The following is a 23,589-nucleotide window of genomic DNA, read 5'->3' as shown; positions in this document are numbered from 1 at the left end:
ACATACCGATAACTGCTGGTAATCTCATCCACATAAAATTCTTAGAAGATTGCCTTGCATCAGTGACAAGTTGGATGTCTAGAAACTTCCTACTTTTAAACTCTGATAAGACTGAAATGATGGTTTTTGGTCCAGTGAGACATTGGCATCAATATAACCAGCTAATGCTTAACCTAGGCTCGTGTGTCATACATCACACTGACAAAGTGAGGAACCTTGGGGTCATTTTTGAACCTACATTGTCCTTTGTCCTCCACATTAGAAATATTACTAGGACTGCTTTCTTCCCGCTACAAAATATAGCGAAGATTCGTCCCATCCTGTCTATGGCTGATGCTGAGACCCTGATTCATACATTTGTCTCTTCTAGATTGGACTACTGTAATGTTCTATTTTCTGGTTTACCGCAGTCCAGCATTAGGGCTCTCCAATTGGTTCAAAATGCTGCTGCCAGACCTTTGACAGGAAGTCCCAGTGAGATCAGATTTTAAGGTTCTGCTACTAGTCTATAAAATTATTCATGGACTGGCACCTCCCTACCTAGCTGACCTAATTAAACCTTACGTACCGGCCCGGGCTTTACGTTCTCAGGGTGCAAGACTACTTTGTGTCCCTAAGGTGAATAAGAAGTCTGCGGGTCACAGAGCTTTCTCTTATCGTGCCCCTGTTCTGTGGAATGATCTCCCTGCATCAATAAAACAGTCAGATTCTGTGGAGACTTTCAAGTCCAGACTTAAGACGCACTTATTTTCCCTTTCATATGGCAGCATACTGGTACAGTTTTGTTTTGCGCTTTTTACTCTTTTAATTCATTTTATTAGTAAACGGAGCGTGCCGCGGCCTCAACTTTACCTAAATTCTGGGTCTTTTAGTGAAGTTTAGGGCTAGTGGCCGGTGATCACCTTAGTATTTCTTCTGTTTTTCTTGCTGTTTAATGCTGACAAATTATACAGTATTTCTTGTCTTTCTGATGCCTGATTCTGTTTTTTTTTTCTCTCTGTTTAAGGTGCAGCTCCATCCAGAGATGGGTGTGGTATTTGTGCTGGAGACACTCCTGTTCTGTGCACCAACAGCATTTCCTGTATATTCGTCGTGTGAATTGTTCTGTAATTTATGTTTGTATCATGGCCCAAGCAGAGGGTCACCCCTTTGAGTCTGGTCTGCTTGAGGTTTCTTCCTCAGAGGGAGTTTTTTCTTTACCACTGTTGCTCTGGGGGTTAGTGAGGTTAGACCTTACCTGAGTGAAGCCCCTTGAGGCAACTATGTTGTGATTTGGTAAAAAAAAATTGAAATGGACCATGTGAGCCATCGAATGGATTCATCTGTCCATTTATTTATTTTGTTGTAATTTCTGTTATAAGGAACCTAAGCCATCAAATGATCACAGCTGGCTTGAGGTGGAGGGTGATACTGAAGAGATTTTCACTTCACTTTTACACCAGTTGTGATAACAACTTCATAATTTCTGTCAAAATGAGATGAACAATATAAGCAACAACTGGTTGGAGAACATTGGTCACTTTGATGGCATCTCTCCTCAGCCTGGACTACAGGTCTGGATGCAGAGACGTTCCGGTGGGAGCAGGACAACGATGGCATTGAAGGAACACATGTTCAATCACTTTCCTCTCTGAAATGATCATCTCCATTAACAAAATAATAATAAAAAAAAAAACCTGACAAACACATTTTCTCTTTTTTTTATTAAAGTGAATACAACTTTCTTCCATACACATACAGTGGTAGAGAAGCTTGAATCCTCGACTGGACTGGGTTGCTTGACGCGAGGACATTGCAGAAGCTTCCTCAGCTAAAATTCTTGCTCTGGCAGTCTGACTTCTGTCTTGACTCTTGTAGAGAAGAATAAACAGAAGCCACAAAAGCTGGAGTTTTAAACCTAACCAGACCCCTCCTAAGGAGAGGCAGACTGCTGTGGGCTTGTGACTAAACAATAGCTCTAATTAGCACCTATTGTGCTCTAGTTAGCACCCTCCTAATGACAGGGCAGCTGTCCCTCCTAATGATGGAACAGACGCCTCTCCTGATGGCTCCCTTGACGACTCTGCTGATGACGTGAATGACTCATTACCATAAACAAAAGACTGAAACTGCTTTGACCTGAGTACCCCATTGTAAACAGGGGACAAAGCGTGTTTCAGACCCCCTCCCCGTTTAAGGCTGGGTTTCAACTGTTTCACATAGAATGCCTCCTTGACCCCTCTCAAACCATTTTCTCTCTGGCTAAGATTTTAACTTTCTTGTCCTCAAACGTGTGGTTAGTGTCTTTAAGGTGAAGATGAACTGCAGACTGAGGTCCACTGGCGCCCTCTCTGCGGTGCTGGTATAGCCTTTTGTGTAAAGGTTGCTTAGTCTCACCTATGTATGAGGTCTGTCCATAAAGTATCGTACCTTTTTTTTTTTTAAACTATATGGATTTGATTCATATGTTTTCATGTCAGACAAGCTTGAACCCTTGTGCGCATGCGTGAGTTTTTCCACGCCTGTCAGTGACGTCATTCGCCTGTGAGCCCGCCTTGTGGAAGGAGTGGTCCCGCCCCGTCGTCGGATTTTCATTGTCTGGAAATGGCGGAATGAAAAGGACTTTTTTTTCCATCAGAATTTTTTCAGAAGCTGTTAGAGACTGGCACCTGGAAACCATTCGAAAAATTTATCTGGCTTTCGGTGAAAATTTTACGGACTTCACAGAGAATAAGGTCTGGTAGTACAGCTTTAAGGACCCCTTTAAGGACGCTCAGCGCACCGCGCCCCGAGCTGCGACGACACGGCACAAGCCACCGGACCATTTCTGAGCTGATGGCTCTGTGGATACGAGACCGTCGTGTGCTCTTTCTCTGGTTATCACAAGAGCTGGACATCAACCATTTTCCAGCAGATTTCACTTTTAACAAGAGATTTTGTCATGGAAAGCCGATTCGCTTTGGAAGCGAGACAAAGGAACACCTCTGTTTCGGCGTGCCAGAGGACAAGTTTGGACATGTCTATCTCGGCTTTCAATGCTTACCAGTTCAGTATGTATCAGTGAAATTGTGGAGAGCAATGTATGATTTTTTTAATAATTTATTTGTATGTTACTGCTGCAAATAAGTATTTGAACACCTACCAACCAGCAAGAATTCTGTCTCTCACAGACCTGTTAATGTTTCTTTAAGAAGCCCTCTTATTCTGCACTCTTTACCTGTATTAATTGCACCTGTTTGAACTTGTTACCTGTATAAAAGACACCTGTCCACACACTCAATCACACTCCAACCTGTCCACCATAGCCAAGACCAAAGAGCTGTCTAAAGACACCAGGGACAAAACTGTAGACCTGCACAAGGCTGGGATGGACTACAGGACACCAGGCAAGCAGCTTGGTAGAAGACAACAACTGTTATGATTATTAGAAAGTGGAAGAAACACAAGATGACTGTCAATCTCCCTCGGTCTGGGATTCCATGCAAGATCTCACTTTGTGGGGTAAGGATGATTCTGAGAAAGCTCAGAACTACACAGGAGGACCTGGTCAATGACCTGAAGAGAGCTGGGACCACAGTCACAAAGATTACATTAGTAACACATGATGCTGTCATGGTTTAAAATCCTGCAGGGCAGCAAGGTCCCCCTGCTCAAGCCAGCACATGTCCAGGCCCGTTTGAAGTTCACCAGTGACCATCTGGATGAACCAGAGGAGGCATGGGAGAAGGTCATGTGGTCAGATGAGACCAGAATAGAGCTTTTTGGAATCAACTCCACTTACCATGTTTAGAGGATGAGAACAACCCCAAGAAAACCATCCCAACCATGAAGCATGGGGGTGGAAACATCATACTCTGGGGGTGCTCTTCTGCAAAGGGGACAGGACAACTGCACCGTATTGAAGGGAGGATGGATGGGGTCATGTATTGCGAGATTTTGGCAAACAACCTCCTTCCCTCAGTAAGAGCACTGAAGATGGGTCATGGTTGGGTCTTCCAGCATGACAATGACCCCAAACACACAGCCAGGGCAACTAAGGAGGGGCTCCATAAGAAGCATTTCAAGGTCCTGGAGTGGCCTGGCCAGTCTCCAGACCTGAACTCAATAGAAGATCTTTGGAGGGAGCTGAAACTCCAAACCTGAAACATCTAAATGTCAGGGTGGGTGCTGGTTTGATGCAAGAAGTAGTAGGAGACCAATGCAGACTCACAGGCATGGTTGGTTTAGATGAATAATTGGCTTTATCTTGAAACCAGGCATTAGGTATGGTACACTGGTAGTCAGACATGGAAGTGGAGGTATCAGACATGGTATAGGCTGGGACGTGGTCCATAAACCAAGCCGGGGTCGTTCACACAGTGTTGAGGAATATAGCAGGCAAAGCAAAGGCAGAGTCAAAATACAAGCAGAGTTCAGGATACGGCAAGGCGGAGATCGGAGCACAAAAGCAAGGTCAAAACACACAAGAGCAAACTGGACAAGAACGTGAGCCAAGAAAGTGTACAAAGTCAACAATCAGGCCGTGAGCTGTGGAACTGTGAGGGTTTTAAAGAGGAGCAAACTAATCAGGTTGATGTGGAGCAGGTGTGTGAAAGGAGGTGCGGTTTAGTGAACAAAGAAGAGGGAAGAAAGGCAAGAAAGCAAAACAAGCTGGTGCTAAGCAAGATAAGTAGGTGACAGAAAAACTAACTGAATAACCCGACGTGTTCTATCAATCAATCAATTCAATCAATTTTTTTTTTATATAGCGCCAAATCACAACAAACAGTTGCCCCAAGGCGCATTATTGTTCTAGACAAACAATAATGCGTGAGTGAAACCAAAAGGGGCAGAACTAAGAAATACGGTGGCAAGTCTAAAGAGAGAAAAAAACAAGGACCTTTGAATTAAACCAAACTAGGATGAAACAGATACTGGCAGACAAGAGAATACAACAACTGATGAAGGCACCACGACTATGGATTGAACTGCAAATAACCAAAACCCAGAGAATACAGAATAATGCAATAAATAATACAAGATAACTGATGAACAGAAAATGCCATGAATAACAAATGGAACATAATCTGATGAGCAACACCAAAGTAAAAAAAAAAAATAACGTGACTAAGCATATACAATAAATGTGATAAACTCATGATGAAAACAAACTGGCAGGACAACACTAGAATGGAACTGAATCATGACAAAGAAATTCAAAGTGACAAAGAGACCAAGTAATAAAGCAAAATTGAACACAGAATAAACACATGATGAAAATAATCCACTAATAAAACAAAGCAGGAGCCGAAGGGGTTGTAAAGAAAGAAGGAATCAAAGCCTTGAACAGGGCCAAACCATGACACTAGAGAAGATCTGTATGGAGGAGTGGACCAAAATCCCTGCTGCAGTGTGTGAAAACCTGGTGAAAAACTACAGGAAACGTTTGACCTGTTGTGTGGGCCGCTGAAGAGGAGGTACTGCTGGCCCACCACCACTAGAGGGCGCCCTGCCTGGAGTGCGGGCTCCAGGCACCGGAGGTCGCTGCCGCCTTACGGGAGCAGCCAGGATGACAGCTGTCATCTATCACTGGAGACAGCTGATCCCAATCACTGAGGAGGTATATCAGCAGGACGGCATCTCCACCTCATTTGCTGAGATATCGCTCTACCAAGGAGGTAACGAACTCAGCCAGCCCTTCATCATTTGTGAAAGGAACGTATTGGATAAGTATCCTAGTTACTAGACAGTGTTGTTTTCTGATTAGAGGTGGAGGTGGTGTTTTCCACCCCACGTGTTGTTGGGTGCAGCCGCACCCACGTCTGACTGTGTCTGTTCCTCGCCAGCAGTACCGGATCCGACGAGCGGACGCAGAGACCACCTGGGAGTTCGGGACTTGGCGGTTCCAGTATTCCCGGGGTTCGGTGGCAGAGGAAATCGGGTGGTTCCGGTTCGTCTTGGACAGACGTCTCCTATCGTCGAGCCTGCCCACACGACACCGTTGGAATTTAACTTGAGACCGAAATTGTGATTTGTTGTATTTGTTGTGCGTGTTCACAACAGTAAAGCCTTGTTATTTGACTTTCTTCATTGTCCGTTCATTTGCGCCCCCTGTTGTGGGTCCGTGTACTGACACTTTCCCAACAGGATATCTCGGCCAACGTCATGGATCCCGAGGGGCATCAACCGGCTGTTGAATGGCCAATGGAAGAACAGGACGCGCAGGCGTCCGCAGGAGGGGTAATCGGTGAGTTGCAGCGGATCCTCACCGCTTTCACGACTCGGTTAGATTTGATGACCGAGCAGAACGTCCTCCTGAACCACAGGGTGGAGGCTCTCGCCACGCAGGTGGAAGCGCGCCCTCCGGGCGCCACTGCGGCTCTCCCTCCCGTAGACCCTGTGCGTAACATAGACGTTCCACTGGTTGTTCAACGACCTCTCCCACCTTCCCCGGAAGCATACATAAGCCCCCCAGAGCCGTACGGAGGCTGTGTGGAGACGTGCGCAGATTTTCTGATGCAGTGCTCGCTCGTCTTCGCACAGCGTCCCATCATGTACGCGACCGATGCTAGTAAAGTAGCTTATGTAATAAACCTGCTTCGCGGTGAGGCACGCGCTTGGGCTACAGCGCTCTGGGAGCAGAATTCACGGCTCCTTCTGACATACGATGGGTTTGTAAGGGAGCTCAGAACCGTGTTCGATCACCCTAATAGGGGCGAGACCGCTTCAACCGTGCTACTGTCAATGAGACAGGGGCGTCGGAGCGCAGCTGCCTATGCAGTCGACTTCCGCATTGCGGCTGCGAGGTCCGGCTGGAATAGCACTGCCCTCCGCGCCGCCTTTGTAAACGGACTGTCTTTGGTTCTCAAGGAGCACCTGGTGGCTAAGGACGAACCGCGGGATTTAGATGGGCTCATCGATCTCGTCATACGGTTAGACAACCGGTTAGAAGAACGTCGGCGGGAACGAGACGAAGGGCGTGGCCGGGCACGCGCCGTCCCTCTCCCTTCCCGTTCCGACCGCGCTCCGCCTTCCCCACGCTCCACGGCCCCTGCGCTCCGTGGGGCCACAGCTCCCCCTGCTGACGAAGCTATGGACACGAGTAGGGCAACATTTAGGGCACCAGATGCACAGAGGAGACGGGCCCACGGAGCTTGTTTTGTTTGTGGTGCAATAGAGCACCATATGAGAGACTGCCCCGAGCGGTTAAAACGCCCGCCCCTAGAAACTGGGCTAGGGGTGGGCCGAGACATTCACGTGGGACACACCCACATTGCCACACGACTCCCAGTTACAATCCTTTATGAGGATGTAACCCTGAAGGCCCCAGCACTGGTGGACATGGGCTCTGAGGGGAATCTGCTGGACAGCAGATGGGCTAGGGAGAAAGGGCTCCCTCTGGTGGCGCTTACCTCGCCTGTGCAGGTTCGGGCACTAGATGGCGCCCTACTCCCTCCGATCACGCATAAGACACCACCTGTAACTCTGGTGGTGTCGGGAAATCACCGAGAGGTGATCGAGTTTTTTGTGACTCAGGCCACCTCCCGTGTGGTTTTAGGATTTCCCTGGATGTTGAAGCACAATCCCCGGATTGATTGGCCGTCCGGGGTAGTGGTTCAGTGGAGCGAGACCTGCCATCGGGTGTGTTTAGGTTCCTCGGTTCCTCCCGGCTCCCAAGCTAAGGAGGAGGTCAGAGTCCCGCCCAATCTGGGGACGGTGCCGGTGGAGTACCACGACCTTGTCGACGTGTTCAGCAAGGATCTGGCGCTCACACTTCCCCCCCACCGTCCGTATGATTGTGCCATTGATTTGGTTCCGGGCAGTGAGTTTCCGTCCAGTAGGCTGTACAACCTCTCCCGGCCTGAGCGCGAATCAATGGAGACCTACATCCGGGACTCATTAGCTGCCGGGTTGATCCGGAATTCCACCTCCCCGATGGGCGCAGGTTTCTTTTTTGTGGGCAAAAAAGACGGCGGACTCCGTCCATGCATTGATTATAGGGGGCTGAACGAGATCACGGTTCGCAACCGATACCCGTTGCCCCTGTTGGATTCGGTGTTCACACCCCTGCATGGAGCCCAAATTTTCACCAAGCTCGATCTTAGAAACGCGTACCATCTGGTTCGGATCCGGAAGGGAGACGAGTGGAAAACGGCATTCAACACCCCCTTAGGTCACTTTGAGTACCTGGTCATGCCGTTCGGCCTCACAAACGCCCCCGCAACGTTCCAAGCATTAGTTAATGATGTCTTGCGGGATTTCCTGCACCGGTTCGTCTTCGTATATCTAGACGATATACTCATCTTTTCTCCGGATCCTGAGACTCATGTCCGGCATGTACGTCAGGTCCTGCAGCGGTTGTTGGAAACCGGCTGTTTGTGAAGGGCGAGAAGTGTGAGTTCCACCGCACCTCTTTGTCCTTCCTGGGGTTCATCATCTCCTCCAACTCCGTCGCTCCTGATCCGGCCAAGGTTGCGGCGGTGAGAGACTGGCCCCAACCCACAAGCCGTAGGAAGTTGCAACAGTTCCTAGGCTTTGCTAATTTCTACAGGAGGTTCATTAAGGGCTACAGTCAGGTAGCTAGCCCCCTGACAGCCCTGACCTCACCAAAAGTCCCCTTCACCTGGTCGGATCGGTGCGATGCCGCATTCAAGGAGTTGAAACGGCGCTTCTCGTCTGCACCCGTTCTGGTGCAGCCCGATCCTAGTCGCCAGTTAGTGGTTGAAGTGGACGCCTCGGACTCAGGGATAGGAGCCATGCTGTCCCAAAGCGGGAAGACCGATAAGGTCCTTCACCCGTGTGCCTATTTTTCCCGCAGGTTGACCCCAGCCGAACGGAACTATGACGTCGGCAATCGAGAGCTCCTTGCGGTGAAAGAGGCTATTGAGGAGTGGAGACATCTGTTGGAGGGAACGTCCGTGCCATTCACGGTTTTCACTGACCACTGGAACCTGGAGTATATCAGGACCGCCAAGCGGCTGAATCCCAGGCAAGCCCGCTGGTCACTGTTCTTCGGCCGTTTTGACTTCCGGATCACCTACCGTCCCGGGACCAAAAATCAAAGATCGGACGCTTTGTCCCGGGTACATGAAGAAGAGGTCAAAACGGAGCCATCGGATCCCCCGGATCCCATCATCCCGGAGTCCGCTATCGTGGCCGCCCTCACCTGGGACGTGGAGAAGACCGTCCGGGAGGCCCTGACACGAGACCCGGACCCCGGAACCGGACCGAAGAACAAACTTTACGTCCCACCAGAAGCCAGGGCTGCAGTTTTGGACTTCTGTCACAGTTCTAAGCTCTCCTGTCATCCTGGGGTGCGAAGAACCGTGGCAGTCGTCCGGCAGCGCTTCTGGTGGGCGTCCCTGGAGGCCAACGTCCGGGGTTACATCCAGGCCTGTACCACCTGCGCCAGGGGCAAGGCCGACCACCGCAAGACATCGGGGTTGCTGCAGCCGCTGCCCGTGCCTCATCGCCCCTGGTCTCACATCGGCCTGGATTTTGTCACGGGTCTTCCGCCGTCCCAGGGAAACACTGTCATCCTCACGATAGTGGACCGATTCTCCAAGGCGGCCCACTTCGTGGCCCTCCCGAAGCTACCAACGGCCCAGGAGACAGCGGACCTCCTAGTCCACCACGTCGTCCGTCTGCATGGGATACCATCAGACATCGTCTCTGATCGCAGTCCCCAGTTCTCCTCGCATGTTTGGAGGAGCTTTTGCCGGGAACTGGGGGCCACGGTCAGTCTCTCGTCCGGGTATCACCCCCAGACCAACGGACAAGCAGAACGGGCCAACCAGGAGATGGAGCAGACCCTACGCTGTGTGACAGCCGCGCACCCGACGGCCTGGAGTACCCACCTGGCCTGGATCGAGTACGCCCACAACAGCCAAGTGTCATCAGCCACCGGCCTCTCCCCTTTCGAGGTGTGCTTGGGGTATCAACCCCCGTTGTTTCCGGTGGTTGAGGGGGAGGTCGGTGTGCCCTCGGTCCAGGCCCACCTACGGAAGTGCCGTCGGGTGTGGCGTGCCGCCTGTTCTGCTTTGTTGAGGGCCCGGACGAGGGCGAAGAACCATGCAGACCGGCGGCGGGCCCCGGCTCCCACGTATCGTCCTGGGCAGGAAGTGTGGTTGTCCACCAAGGACATTCCCCTTCAAGTGGACTCCCCAAAACTGCAAGAACGATACATCGGCCCGTACAAAATACTCAAGGTCATCAATCCCGCCGCAGTGAGGCTCCAGCTTCCGGCCTCACTGCGGATTCATCCAGTATTCCACGTTTCCAGGATTAAACCCCATCACACCTCACCCCTCTGCACTCCGGGTCCGGCGCCACCTCCTGCCCGGATCATCGACGGAGGGCCGGCTTGGACCGTACGCCGGCTCCTCGACGTCCGACGGATGGGCCGGGGTTTTCAGTATCTGGTGGACTGGGAAGGGTACGGCCCCGAAGAACGCTCCTGGGTGAAGAAGGGCTTCATCCTGGACCCGGCCCTCCTGGCCGACTTCTACCGTCGCCACCCTGACAAACCCGGTCGTGCGCCAGGAGGCGCCCGTTGAGGGGGGGGTCCTGTTGTGTGGGCCGCTGAAGAGGAGGTACTGCTGGCCCACCACCACTAGAGGGCGCCCTGCCTGGAGTGCGGGCTCCAGGCACCGGAGGTCGCTGCCGCCTTACGGGAGCAGCCAGGATGACAGCTGTCATCTATCACTGGAGACAGCTGATCCCAATCACTGAGGAGGTATATCAGCAGGACGGCATCTCCACCTCATTTGCTGAGATATCGCTCTACCAAGGAGGTAACGAACTCAGCCAGCCCTTCATCATTTGTGAAAGGAACGTATTGGATAAGTATCCTAGTTACTAGACAGTGTTGTTTTCTGATTAGAGGTGGAGGTGGTGTTTTCCACCCCACGTGTTGTTGGGTGCAGCCGCACCCACGTCTGACTGTGTCTGTTCCTCGCCAGCAGTACCGGATCCGACGAGCGGAGGCAGAGACCACCTGGGAGTTCGGGACTTGGCGGTTCCAGTATTCCCGGGGTTCGGTGGCAGAGGAAATCGGGTGGTTCCGGTTCGTCTTGGACAGACGTCTCCTATCGTCGAGCCTGCCCACACGACACCGTTGGAATTTAACTTGAGACCGAAATTGTGATTTGTTGTATTTGTTGTGCGTGTTCACAACAGTAAAGCCTTGTTATTTGACTTTCTTCATTGTCCGTTCATTTGCGCCCCCTGTTGTGGGTCCGTGTACTGACACTTTCCCAACATGACCTCTGTAATTGCAGACAAAGGCTACTGTACCAAATATTAACATTGATTTTCACAGGTGTTCAAATACTTATTTGCAGCAGTAACATACAAATAAATTATTAAAAAATCATACATTGTGATTTCTGGATTTTTTTTTTTTAGATTATGTCTCTCACAGTGGACATGCACCTAAGATGAACATTTCAGACCCTCCATGATTTCTAAGTGGGAGAACTTGCAAAATCACAGGGTGTTCAAATACTTATTTTTCTCACTGTATATAAAATAAAAACCTGGCAGCACCACAACAGTTTGTTTAAAAATAAAATATAGTGCTAAAATCGTTTATTCTCTTCCATCAGAGCTCAGCATTACTTCTTAAACTGGTGTTACTGTGATATCAGACCATAAAACCAAACCCTAAAGTCGGCTCTTTTCATCAGCACAATAACATACTGAAAGGAAAAAGAAACTAAACATCAGGACCAGTTTCTTAGATTTAGTTTCTACATGTTGTGTGGGCTGTAGTCAAAGTTTCCACTGTTCTTTTGATTATTCTGAGTGTGTAGATGTGGCGGGTGGTAACCTGGGTCGGGAGGTCAGGTGGCTCGCTGTGACTGGTGATAAAACAGTGGACTTAGTAGAGGACCAAGCTGAGACGTGTGCACTTCATTTAGGAGAGGTTAACTCACCTGTTCCAGACTAATATGACCCCAATGAACAGCGTGAGATATGTGCCAAAATCTCTATCTAGGACAAACAGCCCTAAAGTGACCACGCCCCTTTTCATCCTGAGTGTTTATTTATTTTTATTTTATTTATTTGACAGGTACATTGCACAACAAATGTGTTGCACAGACCATATTTAGCTACAAGCTAATTTTCATCTGTTGTCCGCAGGCAGAAGAAAGAAACAGCAGGTCACAATGTACAAAGTACTACAAAATATAAAAAGAGCTACAACCCCCACAAGCACCAACAAGAAACACCGGCAACGGATTACTCACAATTAATTAATGTTCACAAGTCTGACCATCTTTCAACCATTTCTTTGTGTAAAATTTAAACTGTTGCTGTTGTGTGTTGGGGGGTTTGGCTGGACATTTTGGTGTTTTTCTTTTCTTTGCTCTCCAGGTGGTATGCAAACTGGTTTTTGTCTGTGGAGAAGGTGCTGGCAGAAGAGTCCTTCACCCTCATCAGCATTATTGGCTGCACTTGTGGAGGATGTTCACGTGCAAACTTAAAGACTTTCAGCTGAAGCAGATAATGAGATGGCATTCTGCTTTTAAGCCATGAGTGATTTGAGCAGAATTGCCGGGAACTTGACCTTGTGACGTTCGTTTGTGAGACGCTGAGAACCGCGCCTGGGTTTGACACATCGTGCCTGTGAAGGAGGACGGGTGAGGGACACATGCTGTCAGCACACATCAGAGGTGATGATTGTCTGAATAAGTGTTAACAGTAATTTGGTATTTTGTTACGCAGTATATTTGAACATTGATGAGAATTGTGCAGCTCGCTTCTCACGGCCGTGGCGTACGGAATGATGATCCTCCACCTGTTGTGAGAAGCTGCTCATTTACATAAAGCTTAAATTCAGACCTGAATGTGTTGCTGATAGTGTGTGCCTTTGAAGGATATTTGTTGTAGCTGTTGACTTACCTCACCTTTTCCATCCTTCACAGAGTCAGTTTGTCGTGTCCACCTGGGGGGTGTTCGGCAGTGAGTCTGGGTCCAGAAGCGTCGAGCCTTGATCCTTTTGGGCGCCGGAGAGCGCGCCGTCCTTCACCTCGCCAGATAACCGCACATTTATGTTGTCCACAAATTATTGCACAGGAGGGAAATAAATTTGTTTTGTTTTTGGAACCGCTTTCTGGTTATTTTAGCGCTGGGTTCAGTCAGATGCTGGTCCGCTCCTCAACTTGCGTCTGCACATAACAGTTGCAGAGTCTCTCTCTATCTCAAACAGTCAAAGTAAAGAGTTCCACGTCCCTGCAGCTTTGATAGAGAAGCAGTTTTGCTGAGGACCTAAAGTTCACAAAACCGTCTCCTCTGGAGGAGGAACGTGTTGTTCTCTGTCCTGCTTCATCACACGATTTTACAGTTTCAGAGGCTGTGGTGTCAGATTATGAACAATTTTATACACTACACTAACATTGGAGAAGAAAATAAAATCTTCAAATGTTAATAATTTATATTTTTTCACAATGTTACAATAATGGTATGAAAAGGGTTTTTTTTATCTAAACTTTTAAGAGCCTGTTTATAGAGACTTTTTAGTGGCTGTAACACAGGTTTTGATGCAACATATACAACCCCAATTCCAATGAAGTTGGGACATTGTGTAAAATGTAAATAAAAACAGAATCCAATGATTTTCAAATCCTCTTCAACCTATATTCGGTTGAATTCACCACAAAGACAAGATATTTAATGTTCAAACTGAAACTTTATTGTTTTTGTGCAAATATTTGCTCATTTTGAAATGGATGCCTGCAACAGGTTTCTAAAAAGCTGGGACAGTGGTATGTTTCCCACTGTGTTACATCACCTTTCCTTCTAACAACACTCAGTAAGCGTTTGGGAACTGAGGACACTAATTGTTGAAGCTTTGTAGGTGGAATTCTTTCCCATTCTTGCTTGATGTACGACTTCAGTTTTTCAACAGTCCGGGGTCTCCGTTGTCATATTTTGCGCTTCATAATGCGCCACACATTTTCAATGGGTGACAGGTCTGGACTGCAGGCAGGCCAGTCTAGTACCCGCACTCTTTTACTACAAAGCCACGCTGTTGTAACACGTGCAGAATGTGGCTTGGCATTGTCTTGCTGAAATAAGCAGGGACGTCCCTGAAAAAGACGTTGCTTGGATGGCAGCATGTGTTGCTCCAAAACCTGAATGTACCTTTCAGCATTGATGGTGCCATCACAGATGCATAAGTTGGATGTTGTTGATGTTTGACTTTCACTTTGCATGGTAGAGTTTTAACTTGCACTTGTAGATGTAGCGACGAACTGTGTTAACCGACAATGGTTTTCAGAAGTGTTCCTGAGCCCACACGGTAAGATCCTTTACACAATGATGTCAGTTTTTAATGCAGTGCCGCCTGAGGGATCAAAGGTCACGGGCATTCAATGTTGGTTTTCGGCCTTGCCGCTTACGTGTAGAAAGTTCTCCAGATTCTCTGAATCTTCTGTTTATATTATGGGCTGTAGATGATGGAATCCCTAAATTCCTTGCAACTTTAATGTTGAAAAATATTGTTCTTAAACTGTTGAACTATTTTTTCATGCAGTTATTCATGTTGAACTATTGTCATTGTGTTCTTAATTGACCCAGTGACCTACTTTTGGGTTGTGGGCGGGGCTACACACCGGTGCGCAATTTACAATAAATGGCTGCCTCTCATTGAGAAAACCTGTTGCATGCAGACCAAACACAATGACTGTGTGTTGAGTTTTCCTCCATTTTTACCGGCATCTCCTGGGGTGAGTGGGGTCTTTGATGATGGAGACAGCTCTCCTGTGGACTCTGCGGTGGTAGATGCTCTGCAGAGAGAGTTGTGGGGTCCTGGTGATCTTGGACACAGTCCTTATCACTCTCTGCAGGCGTTTGCTCTCCCACACAGTAGAGCTGCCGTACCACACAGTGATGCAAGTGGTCAGGACTAACTCGATGATGCAGCTGTAGAAGTTGCTGAGGATCTTGGGTGCCGTCCCAGATTTCCTCAGCCTCCTCAGGCAATACAGCTGCTGCTGAGCCTTCTTCACCACCTGTGTGGTGTTGAATATCCAGCTGAGGTCATCGCTGATGTGGACCCCCAGGTACTTGAAGTTCCTCACCCTCTCCACCTCAAGACCTCAGATGAACAGCGGCTGGTGAGACCTCCTCTCCTTCCTCATGTCCACTATCATCTCCTTGGTCTTGTCTGTGTTGAGGGTGAGGTTGTTGTCTCCACACCACGTCACCAGACTGTCCACCTCCCTCCTGTAGGCCGCCTCGTCTCCGCCAGTGATGTGTCCTATCACTGCGTTGTTGTCGGCTAACTTGATGATGGTGTTGTTGGGGTGGGAAGCGACACAGTCGTGGGTGAACAGGGTGTAGAGAATGGGGCTCAGGACACAGCCCTGTGGGGTCCCCATGTTGGTAGTGATGGTGGCTGACGTCCTTCTCCCGATCCTGACAGACTGTGGCCTGCCAGTCAGGAAGTTGAGAAGCCAGTCACAGAGGGAGGGGTGAAGTCCGAGGGCTAACAGTTTGTGGGTGAGTTTGTGGGGGGCGACCATGTTGAAGGTGGAGCTGTAGTCGATAAAGAGCATCCTAATGTAGGAGTCTTTATTTTCCAGATGAGAGAGGGAGATGTGAAGGGCGGTGGCAATGGTGTCTGACGTAGACCGGTTGTGCCTGTAGGTGTACTGCAGTGGGTCGGTGGTGTCCGGGATGCTGTTATGAATGTGGGACAGTATCACTCTCTCGAAGCACTTCATAATGATTGAAGTGAGAGCTACTGGCCGGAAATCATTCAGACAGGATGGGGTTCTTTTTGGGGAGGGAGTGGTGGTCTTGTAGCATCTCAGGATGATGCATTGCCTGAGGGAAAGGTTGAAGATGGATGTGAGAACATCAGCCAGCTTGTTAGCACATACTCTGAGGGCGTGTCCTGGTACATTGTCTGGCCCGGCAGCCTTCTGGGGGTGGACACTCCTCACGGCTTTGTGTACCTGGGCTGATGTGACGACTGGTGGGGGGGGGGGGCGTTGAGTGGCCGGGGCGTGTCTGTATTCTGTAGAGGTGGTGGGGGTGGGGCTCTCAAAGCGGGTGTAGAAGGCGTTGAGGTCGTCTGGCAGGCTGTCCAATGAGCTGATGGTGGTGTTTCTGGAGCTGGTCCTGAAGTCTGTGAAGTGATCCAGACATCGCCACATTCTCCTGGGGTCAGTGTTAGAGTAGAAGTCCTCCGTCTTCTCTCTGTGCTGTCTCTTGGCCGCTCTTATGGCCTTCTCCAGTCTGTACTGTGCAGCCTTCATTGCCAGATCTAAAAGCAGCAAGTGCAGCACCTCTTTGTTTACCCAGGGCTTCTGGTTGGGGAACGTCTTCAGTTGTATGGTGGGTATGGATATGGATACGACTTCTGTACGAGTCTTGATGCAGCTTGCAGCTCAGTAGGATCTAGAACTCCATTAGATGGATGTTAAAACTGCATATCTGAATGCCCCAATAGACTGTGAAATTTATATGGAGCAGCCTGAAGAATTTGAGGTTCAATCTAAAACAGGACAAAAACTGGTGTATAAACTCAATAAGTCGCTTTACAGTCTGAAGCAGTCAGGACGAAACTGGAATAAAATCCTTCATGATTTCCTCATTGAAAATGGCTTTGTTCAACTGTTTGTGACTGTTGTGTTTACAGTAAACAATCGGACAATGAAAGAGTCATTCTGATTATTTGGGTTGATGATCTTATTATTGCAGCGAGTGACTGTGTGAAGGAAATGTTTGGTGCAAAATTCAAAATTAAAGATCTTGGGATACTTGATACATTTCCTTGGCCTTGATTTTGTCCAAAAAGAAGAGGAAATAAAAATGAATCAAATAAAATATATTATTAAAATTTTGGTGAGATTCGACATGACTCACTGCAAACAAAGACTAACAGCATGTGAAATGAAAACGAAATCTGTTGATCAAAATAAGTACCGTGAAGTGGTTGGAAGTTTATCTTACGACATCAACACGACCAGATTTGAGTTTTGTTGTTAGAAAATTGTCAGTATATCATTCTGACCCAAAACAACAACATTGGGTTGCAGCTAAATGTGTACTGAGATATTTAAAAAGCACTGTGAACCAGGAACTGTGTTAGAGAAAACAGAATGAAAATACAGTGATGCTGACTGGGCAGCAGGCCCAGTGTTACTGGTTACTGCTTTAGTTTGTCTGGGAATGGACCTGGAATTTGCTGGAAGCCACACAAACAGTCCACAGTATCAACATGTGAAGCTGAATACACGGCGTTGTCAGCGACTGCACAAGAAAGCCTTTGTCTTATTCATTTATTGGCTGGAATGGAAAAAGGTCTGGAAAATACACCTGTGACTATTTTTAAGACAATCGAGGTGCTATTACCCTCACTAAGGGTCCAGTTTGTCGCCAATGGTGCAAGCACATTGATATACGCTATTATTTTGTCAGATCTGTACTCGGTGATGGTAAAATAATACTTAATTATTGCTCTACGGATGGAATGGTGGCAGATATTTTTTATTACTAAACCTGTTTCTAAAAGAATTAGCAGGTTTGTATCTTTTCTGTTTGGTGTGTTTTTGTATTGAAATATGTATGTGGTAAATTTGATGCACTTTGATGAACCCTTGTCAATCTAAGAACAAGTGGGTGTGTTCAACTATTGTCATTGTGTTCTGAATGACCCAGTGACCTACTTTTGGGTTGTGGGCGGGGCTACACACCAGTGCACAATTTACAATAAATGGCCGCCTCTCATTGAGAAAACCTGTTGCATGCAGACTAAACACAATGACTGTGTGTTGAGTTTTTCCTCCGTTTTTACCGGCATCTCAAAGTCCTATTTGTTGAGGCATGGCTGCGCCAACAGATCACAAAGTGGTGATCCTCACCCCATCTTTGCTTGTGAACGGCTGAGCCTTTTGGGGATGCTCCTTTTATACCCAATCAGGAGTGTCCTCAGTTCCCAAACACTTATTGAGTGTTGTTAGAAGGAAAGGTGATGTAACACAGTGGGAAACATTCCACTGTCCCAGCTTTTTGAAACGTGTTGCAGACATCCATTTCAAAATGAGTAAATATTTGCACAAAAACAATAAAGTTTATCAGTTTGAACATTAAATGTCTTGTCTTTGTGGTGTATTTAATTGAATATAAGTTGAAGAGGATTTGCAGGGGAGGTGATGGTCTAGTGGTTAAGGTGTTGGGCTTCAGTCCAGAAGATCATGGGTTCAAATCCCCGCCTGACTGGAAAATGACTAAGGGCCCTTGGGCAAGGCCTTTAATCCCCTATTGCTCCCGGTGTGTAGTGAGCGCCTTGTATGGCAGCACCCTGACATCAGGGTGAATGTGAGGCATAATTGTAAAGCGCTTTGAGCGTCTGATGCAGATGGAAAAGTGCTATATAAATGCAGTCCATTTGCACATCATTACCTCCACCAGGGAGGTTATGTTTTCGGTCGGGTTTGTTTGTTTGTTTGTCTGTTTGTCAGCAGGATAACTCAAAAAGTTTTGAAGGGATTTTAATGAAATTTTGTGGAGTGGTTGAAATGACAAGAGGAACAAGTGATTAAATTTTAGTGGTGATCCGGATCACGATCCGGATCCAGGAATTTTTTAAAGGATTCTTCACCATTGCAGGATAGGGGGAATTTTGACATTCTAGTTTCTAACTCCACAAAAGCAAGGTAGAAAGGCTTGAAAAAAATTAGGGTGTAACATAGTCAAATGTTCTATCAAACAACAAAGTTTGGTGATGATCGGATCCGGATTCCGGATCTGGTGATCCAGAATATGCAAAAATATAGGGAAAATAGAAAATGTGTCAGTGTGAGGTGACAAATGAAGCTAGAGATGCACAACTAACACCAAATTGTAGCTGAATCTGTACTGATTCAGTAAGGTGTCATCAGATTTGATGTAGCTTCAAATGTTATGGAGCTAGATCCAGAAGAAAACCGCCATTACCGAAAAATTGTTTTTGTACAATAACTTTTGAACTAATAAAGACATAAAAGTGATTCCAAGTTCTAGTGGTATGTTTTCATGGTCAAGGATGTCAAATATACAGGAAAGAAAAGTGTATGTATTATAGTTTTGGTTGTTAACACTGAATTACTGAATAGATCACTGTGCCAAGGAGGGAATCTCTTTAGGGTCAGTGACCCTATGGCCTTGTTTAGAGAAGTGTTTCATAAATGTTAAAAAATTCATATATTTGCAGTTTAGTTGAATAATAAATTGAATTTTGTCTCTTATTTGTTTTTGTCTATAAGCACATACAATATCAATATCAGTGCTCAGATGACAGTAGCTTCTGGAAAAGGTGCAAGTTGCAATAAACTGTGATGCCAAGCGCTAAGGATACATGCTATCCAGTCACAGCAGATGAAGCTTTTTTACTACTGAGCAAACATCATTGTTAGACTTTTTTTTAGGTTCAATGATTCCACGGCGTGTAGATGTTATGGCGTCAGTGACCCCATGGCCTTGGGAAGGTTTGCACTCTGAGTGCTTCTAGTTGTATTCTGTTTTTATTTACATTTTACACAATGTCCCAGCTTCATTGGAAGTGGGGCTGTATTAAAATTTAATGTTAAACATGTTTGCACCATCCAGTCTGAAATCTTTTCCATTGCATCCTGGAGTACAGCGTTGCTTTGTGACTTGAATTTGCATGCACATATATCACTGCGTCATCTGCATAGAGTTGGGTGTGAACTTCAGGACAAATGGACAGAAGGTCATTTATATAACACTGAACAAGAGGACCCAAAATGGAGCCTTGTGGCACCCCTACTGAGCTGACTAAAACAGAGGACACAGTGCTCTTAATTCTTGTACAGTGTTTTCTGTTCTGTAAATAAGATTTAAACCATTGTATTGTGCTTTCAGAAATATTGTGAGATGATTTTTGTTAAGAGGACGTTATGGTTCACTGTGTCAAAAGCTTTTTTCAGGTCCAAAAAAAAAAAAAAAGGCCCCGACCACCCCCCCTTTGTCCAACATGGCTTTGAGTTGTTCAACAAAGTAACAAAGGGCAGTCTCAGTGGAATGGTGTTCTCTGAAACCAAACTGAAATGAATTCAGAGGGTGGTCACCATAATTTAAATGGTCCCTCAGTAGTTGTATGGCCACAACCTTCTCAACTACTTGGATATTGCAGGTAGGATGCTGGCTGTCTATAATTAGTCAGCTCAAATTGGTCTCCTTCCTTATGCAAATGAGTGATCACTGCCTGTTTAAGACTCCTTCTTTGATGGATCGATTAGCTGTTTTATTGGCTGACATAAGGTGGAAGCGTTCCTTTTGATCATACATGAATCTTCTTCTTTGTCTTTCGGCTGTTCCCGTTAGGGGTCACCACAGCAGATCAATCGTTTCCATCTCACCCTGTCCTCTGTATCTTCCTCTGTCACACCAACCACCTGCATGTCCTCTCTCAGCACATCCATAAACCTCCTCTTTGGTCTCCCTCTTCTCCTCCTGCCTGGTGGCTCCATCCTCAGCATCCTTCTCCCTATATACCCTGGGTCCCTCCTCTGCACATGTCCAAACCATCTCAATCTCGCCTCTCTGACTTTGTCTCCAAACCGTCCCACCTGAGCTGTCCCTCTGATATGTTCATTCCTAATCTTGTCCATTCTTGTCACTCCCAAAGAGAATCTCAACATCTTCAGCTCTGCCACCTCCAGCTCTGCCTCCTGTCTTTTTGTTAGTGCCACTGCCTCTAAACCATACAACATAGCTGGTCTCACTACTGTCTTGTAAACTTTCTTCTTCACTCTTGCTGATATTCTTCGGTCACAAATCACTCCTGCCACCTTTCTCCACCCACTCCACCCTGCCTGCACTCTCTTCTTCACCTCTCTACCACACTCTCCATTACTTTGAACAGTTGACCCCAAATATTTAAACTCATCTACTTTCACCACTTCTACTCCTTGTAACTGCACTATTCCACTGGGCTCCCTCTCATTCACACACATGTACTCAGTCTTGCTTCTACTGACTTTCATTCCCCTTCTCTCCAAAGCATATCTCCACTTCTCCAGACTAGACTCAACTTGCTCTCTACTCTCACTACAGATCACAATGTCATCTGCAAACATCATAGTCCATGGGGACTCCTGTCTGATCTCATCTGTCAACCTGTCCATCACCACTGCAAACAAGAAAGGACTCAGAGCTGATCCTTGGTGTAATCCCACCTCCACCTTGAATGCGTCTGTCATTCCGACTGCACATCTCACCGCTGTCACACTTTTTGTACATGTCCTGCACTACCCTAACATACTTCTCTGCCACTCCAGACTTCCTCATACAATGCCACAACTCTTCTCTTGGCACCCTATCATAAGCTTTTTCTAAGTCCACAAACACACAATGTAACTCTTTCTGTCCTTCTCTGTACTTTTCCAACAGTATTCTCAGAGCAAACATTGCATCTGTAGTGCTCTTTCTCGGTATGAAACCATATTGCTGCTCACAGATCTTCACCTGTTTTCTAAGCCTAGCTTCTACTACTCTTTCCCATAACTTCATGCTGTGGCTGATCAGCTTTATGCCTCTGTAGTCACTGCAGCTCTGCACATCACTCTTGTTCTTGAAAATAGGAACCAGCACACTTCGTCTCCACTCCTCAGGCATCCTCTCACTTTCCAAAATTTTATTAAACAATCTGGTTAGAAACTCTACTGCCATCTCTCCTAGACATTTCCATGCCTCCATTGGAATGTCATCTGGACCAACTGCCTTTCCACTCTTCATCATCTTCATAGCAGCCCTCACTTCTTCCTTGCTAATCTCTTTTACTTCCTGATTTACTCTCACCACATCATCCAGCCTTTTCTCTCGCTCATTTTCTTTATTCATCAACTCTTCAAAATATTCCCTCCACCTTCTCAGCACACACTCCTCACTTGTCAGCACATTACCATGTGCATCTTTTACCACCCTAACCTGCTGCACATCCTTTCCAGCTCTGTCCCTTTGTCTGGCCAATCAGTACAAGTCCTTTTCTCCTTCCTTACTATTCAACTTCTTGTACAGCTCGCAATATGCCTTTTCCTTCGCTTTTGCCACTTCTCTTTTTGCCTTACACCACATCTCCTTGTACTCCTGTCTACTTTCTTCATCTCTCCGACTATCCCAAAACTTTTTTGCCAACCTCTTTCTCCTTATGCTTTCCTGGACCTCTTCATTCCACCACCAAGTCTCCTTGTCTTCCTTCCACTGTCCAGATGTCATACCCAGTACTGTCCTAGCTGTCTCCCTCACCACATCTGCAGTACTTTTCCAGTTGTCCAAAATTGCTTCCTCTCCAACCAGTGCTTCTCTCACCTGCTCGCTAAATTTCACACAATAGTCTTCCTCCTTCAGCTTCCACCATCTGATCCTTTGTTGAGCTCTCACTCTCTTCTTCTTCTTTACCTCTAAAGTCATCCTACAAACAAACATCCTATGCTGTCTAGTGACACTCTCTCCTGCTACCACCTTACAGTCTCTGATTTCTTTTAGCTTGCATCTCCTATAAAGAATGTAGTCCACCTGTGTGCACCTTCCTCCACTCTTATATGTTACCCTGTGCTCCTCCCTTTTCTTAAAGTAGGTATTCACCACAGCCATTTCCATCCTTTTTGCAAAATCAACTACCATCTGTCCTTCCCCATTCCTATCCTTGATACCATATCTACCCATTACTTCCTCATCACCTCTGTTCCCTTCACCAACATGCCCATTGAAGTCTGCTCCTATCACCACTCTTTCATGCTTGGGTTCACTCTCCACCACCTCATCTAACACACTCCAGAAATCTTCTTTCTCCTTCATCTCACAACCTACCTGTGGGGCATATGCACTGATGATATTCATCATCACCCCTTCAATTTCCAACTTCACACTCATCACCCTGTCAGACACTCGCTTAACCTCCAACACACTTTTAACATACTCTTCCTTTAAAATGACCCCAACACCATTTCTCTTCCTGTCCTCACCATGGTACAACAACTACCCACCGCCGATGCTCCTGCTCTTACTTCCCTTCCACTTGGTCTCTTGCACACACAATATGTCTACCTTTCTCCTCTCCATCATATCAGCCAGCTCTCTTCCTTTACCAGTCATACTACCAACATTCAAAGTCCCCACTCTCATTTCCACCCTTCTAGTTTTCTTCTTCTCCCGCTGTTCGTGGCAACGTTTTCCTCCTCTTCTTCGCCGTCTTCGCCCAGCAGTAGCCCAATTTCCACCGGCACCCTGTTGGGCAACAGCACCGGTGGCAGATGTTGTTAACCCGGGCCGCGATCGATCCGGTATGGGAATTCGATTCTGAGTCTGCATAGTTGGGTTGGCTTGTTTTACGCCAGATGCCCTTCCTGACGCAACCCTCCTCATTTATCCGGGCTTGGGATGTACTGGCAGAATGTACTGGCTGCACACCCCATGTGGCTGAGTTGATCATACATGAATCTAAACCATAAAAATCCTGTGACTTGGAATTTTTGAGCCCTTGTAAAATTTTAAGGACTTCTGACTCCAAAACTTCACTTAAGTGAAACACAGGTTTGACTGGGTCTACTGATCTAATTTCCATTGCCCTGTTTCCAAAATTTACAACCAAGTCATTTACAGAATCTTTAAAAA

At 47.0% G+C, this 23,589-nt stretch overlaps 1 protein-coding gene across 1 annotated transcript in view; it reads right to left on the bottom strand.

Annotated features, from left to right (window-relative positions):
* rrn3 (RRN3 homolog, RNA polymerase I transcription factor) overlaps nucleotides 1-16,226 on the bottom strand; it is a 180,627-nt gene extending 164,401 nt beyond the window's left edge. Inside the window, exons 1-2 of the mRNA XM_034191409.1 lie at nucleotides 15,176-16,226; nucleotides 14,802-15,061 (exon numbers count right to left, since the gene is read on the bottom strand). Of these exons, the coding sequence (XP_034047300.1) occupies nucleotides 14,802-15,061; nucleotides 15,176-16,226 (1,311 nt within the window). The remainder of the gene's footprint in view (nucleotides 1-14,801; nucleotides 15,062-15,175) is intronic.
* Nucleotides 16,227-23,589: the final 7,363 nt, after the last annotated feature.

Source organism: Thalassophryne amazonica, chromosome 16 (genome assembly GCF_902500255.1).
Source record: "Thalassophryne amazonica chromosome 16, fThaAma1.1, whole genome shotgun sequence".
In the NCBI taxonomy this organism is placed as follows: Eukaryota; Metazoa; Chordata; class Actinopteri; order Batrachoidiformes; family Batrachoididae; genus Thalassophryne; species Thalassophryne amazonica.
This window is presented reverse-complemented; position numbering and strand designations above follow the sequence as displayed.